The 4,314-nt window shown below is 37.4% G+C and overlaps 1 protein-coding gene across 1 annotated transcript; it reads right to left on the minus strand.

The window, feature by feature from the left end:
• Positions 1–3,031: 3,031 nt before the first annotated feature.
• Positions 3,032–3,703, minus strand: LOC110786917 (DNA repair protein XRCC3 homolog). The gene has a single exon (XM_056841452.1). It carries the CDS (start codon positions 3,701–3,703, stop codon positions 3,032–3,034), a length of 672 nt encoding a protein of 223 aa, XP_056697430.1.
• Positions 3,704–4,314: the final 611 nt, after the last annotated feature.

Raw genomic sequence — 4,314 nt, forward strand, 5'->3', positions numbered from 1 at the left:
AGGACCGGGAAGGCCACCAAAGGGCAAAGGAGAAAGCACTTCCAAGACTCCGGTATGTAAAACACATTACTTAATTAGAATCCGACTATGTTCCTTAATTGTGTTTGACGTTATGAAGTAATCTATTCAGCATACCGCATTGAGAGCGTACCCCGACCTTGTAAAGGATTTGATTGACAGCTTTTGTGACGTGAAGAAAAACTGGGTTATGGCTGCTGGCTTCGGGCCTATTTTAGATTTGAAGTTGACAAAAATCGACAGGAATTTCATGACTTGGTTGGAGGGAAGATGGGATTGGAAGAAACAAACGTTAAAGATACATGATGATTATGAAATTATCATAGACGAGGTCATGATAATGTGGATCACTGGACTACCGGCAGGAAGATATGACTTCAACACACTAAAGGGGGATGATGTGGAGCTAATAAAGTTTGAAAAGGAGTACGATAAACAAAATGGAATCGATTACACTGCTGTTTTCAACAAGGTGTTGCTTGAAATCAATAACCGGAATATGTTTTTAAGGCACTTCATACTTTTGTCCTTTGGTAGTCTGTTTTGCATGACTAAGAATAACTTCATTTCGCCGAGGATGTTGCATATTCTTAAAGACGAACACCTAAATGATCCATATGAGTGAAATTGGTGTGGATTTCTATCAGAATGGGTTGGTGGAAATGGAAAAGATTAGGGAAAGGCATCAGCCTTGATTTTGTTGGTAGGTTTCTTATTCAACATTCATATGCTTTGTACGCTCTTATTCTGTTACATAAGCCATAACTGAATCTTAATCTTGTTAATGGTGGTGCAGATTGCTTATTTAGATAGGCTGAAAAACAACAAGACATCAAAGTGCTGGAAAACAGATGCTCCTAGGTTGGGAGCTTGGCAGACAAAGGACGTTTACGACATGATAAACAGGGATTCAGGACCCAACGGAACTTATGGTCATGCAGAGGTATGCAGTACAAAAAAAATGAAATTCCATTAGCAAATATTTCATTGACTTCTTACACTGAGTGCACAAGCAGGTGGTTCACGATGTCAAATATGGTAAACCATATCCAATTCCTTATAAATCAGAGCAGCCACCTTGGTTGATGAAAAGGGTGGTAACAACGGTGGATAAACCGTCCCCACCTCCTAAGGAAGCTCTTAAGCAATCGACTCGTAAGAAAATATGTCAACGACGTACAAGTTCAGTCAAGGTATGCTTGCTTGATGAGAGTTTGTAATGTTAAATATGTCTTAGTAACTTAAATGCGATTTCTTGATTAACTTTCTACGTGCTAGGATGAACGTCCTAGCAAAGATAATGCTAGAGTTGCAAGTTTACGAAGTGCCAAGCAAAAGGAACATGTACAACCAGAACCTGATAGCTCAACGGATCAAGAAAATGCTGAAGATGCAAGCGACGAAGTAGATGAGGAGTACGAAACAGCATCTGACGATGATATGGAAGATAGTGGTACATACATTCCAAAGCCGGTGGTCGAGCCTACACAACAAAAAATATCTGAAAAGATCCTAGAACAAAACAAATTCGAAGACCAGGTGCTCGTGCATGATGGTGTCCACATCATAACCAGGGGAATGCTATATCGTTCGTTCAAGAAAAACGGAGAGATAGACATGGAGGTATATTATAGTTTTACATGGTATACGATAGTTGTACATGGGTCCAATTAATGTTGTTGGTTTATATCTCAGGTAATGTGTGCCTGGTGTGCGTTTCTGAATAGCCAGCTAGGTGACATGAAGATTATGACGACTTATGTCATTAAGCCAAGGACATGGGTAAGTTAAGTCATTACGGTTACAAATTCAATTAATTTTAGTTCACTAATTGTTGTACATGACCCCAACATTTGAGTTTCAGGAACATTTGTTTAAATTGGGGAAACGAGTAGTTAAGTATGCTGAACCAGTAGCTGCAATGGCAAACGAGATAAAATCCGACATCGAGAAAAGCTTCATTGTGGACGACGTACAAAAGGTACTATAACCAACATTACCATAAATTAATTAATATAGTTTTGATTTCTTGTTGGTTTTCTATGTAATTGTGACCATGATGTGTGTGTATGATTTGAATGCAGTTATACATCCCGATCTTTGTCCACGGGCAGTGGTTTGTGATTAGATTTCAAAGGGACTTTACAACCAATTGCAAGGTCATCAAGAGCAGTCTGTTCGCGTATGACCCAAGGACTAGACCACATGATAGTAACAGTTTTCTAAATGCCTACCTGTCCACCGTGGTATGTGTCGAATTATAATTTCATTGTTTATTTAAGTTCAATCAATATAGGGATAATCTGATTTGTCTAACTTCTTTGCGCACAGTGAGGTGTTCTTGAAACTGCAACCCCTGATTGGCCTACATCATGGTCAGTGGAATATGCAACCATTAGAGTTAAACATGGTCGACCATCACCCTAAGCAGAAATCCAAACAGGACGGAGGATTGTTGTGCATGGTCATGTTGTTGTCCTCCATAGAGGTTGTAATGGAGTGGATGGAGGTACGTCTTATTTGCATACCGTTCTTTTGTTATTGTCTTCGGTCTTAAAGTAACGGAATAATTAATGTCTCGTACCGGTGCATTTCAGGTTTATAAAAAGAACGATAAGGCAACATGTAAGTACATTCTAGGCAGGCTAGTATGCAGCGACAACAACTCAATCAAGGTCAAAAAGATCCTTGATTTGCTAGGCATCCAGAGAATCTACATGTTATGATGTGGTTAAGATTTGATGTTTTGGTGTAAAATAATTTCTTTATTTAGGTACTACATACATGGTTATATTTATGCAATTAGCACCTTTGTTTGACAAATATATTTTATTTTGTACGGGATGATATATTAAATATTAGTTTTGCACTACATCCACGACACCCTTATTCGTTATACAAAACCGACACGCATCAAGTTCTAAGGACGATGAAAACAATATACTCATCAACCTACCCGATGTTTGATTGTTCGTTAAGATTGTTTTAGACATGAATACACGAGTTGAAATATTCACCGTCCACGGTTCCCCAACGCAGGACGGACCTTCCTACCGGAAGACATCATGAAGTTGGTAGAAGAATCACGATCGCTTGGAAACACATCCACAACATTATTTACAACTACAACAGCCACATTATATTTAGAAGCAATTGATTGTAAACCGTAACCAATGGCACGTAAGAGTTGTGTCAGTGACTCATACCCCATTGCCATGTTATCAAAATGACTAGTACACATACTAGCAATTGAATCAATAATGACTAAACGTATATGCCTGCATGTGTTATACGAGTTTTGAATCAACTTCACCACCCAATCAAGTGCATCCGGTAAGTCATGCACGGATTCAACCTGCTTAGTTATAATATGATCACAAGGAAGATCAGTGTCACTTATAGGTGAATCTAAAATGAAGGGTATTAGACCAGTTACCCTAGAAATGGGAAATGGACCAATTGAGTGGATATAAAGGCATGATCCGAACAATCCGCCCGAAGACGGGGGTAATTGACATGCAACACTCAATTGAAGGCAAAGTTGCGTTTTACCTGTTGCATTCTCCCCGCAAAACTCAGTTTCTTCTCCAACACTTATACCCCCATTCAAAATACTATCAATAGCAGTGCACCTAGTTGAAATTTTAAGACAAGGTGTTGTTCCCTTTGAAACTATTTTAGACATTTTGTTTAGTGGAATGAAAGTAATGTTTAACAACGTATACCATTTATATATTGATTTTCAAACCAAAGTCAACTTTGAAATTTAGTATTTGCGTCAATGTCATACAAGAAACAGAAATACAAGATCTATGATTTCATGAATTGCTGAAAATATAATAATGGAACGAAATACAAAAAGTCAAAAAAAGTATGAACAAAAGAAATGAAAAATTATTCATTTGATTTTAGTATTCACGTAAAATAATTATAACTACTCAAATTCATATTCATGATTATTAAAATTTTAATTAATTTACGATATACATTGAAGCTGAAATTATATATTGGGAACCATATGTATACATTTTATGTGCACATTGAGCAATGGCTTCGGCCTCACGTCACACTGGTTACTGCTTTAACATTGAGCTTCGCATCCCCCATTGGTATGTGGTTCGATTCCTGGCAAGCGCAAAATTACAATTTCAGAACAATCCACCCCACCCCCCCACACACATCATTTTTTTTCGTTTTTTTAACTTTAAGAAATTCACTTGATTTTATTGCATTCGACTATTCATGACTATTAAAATTTTAATTAATTTACGATGTACATTGAAGCTGAAATTATAT

This window comes from Spinacia oleracea, chromosome 4 (assembly GCF_020520425.1).
Source record: "Spinacia oleracea cultivar Varoflay chromosome 4, BTI_SOV_V1, whole genome shotgun sequence".
Lineage (NCBI taxonomy): Eukaryota > Viridiplantae > Streptophyta > Magnoliopsida > Caryophyllales > Amaranthaceae > Spinacia > Spinacia oleracea.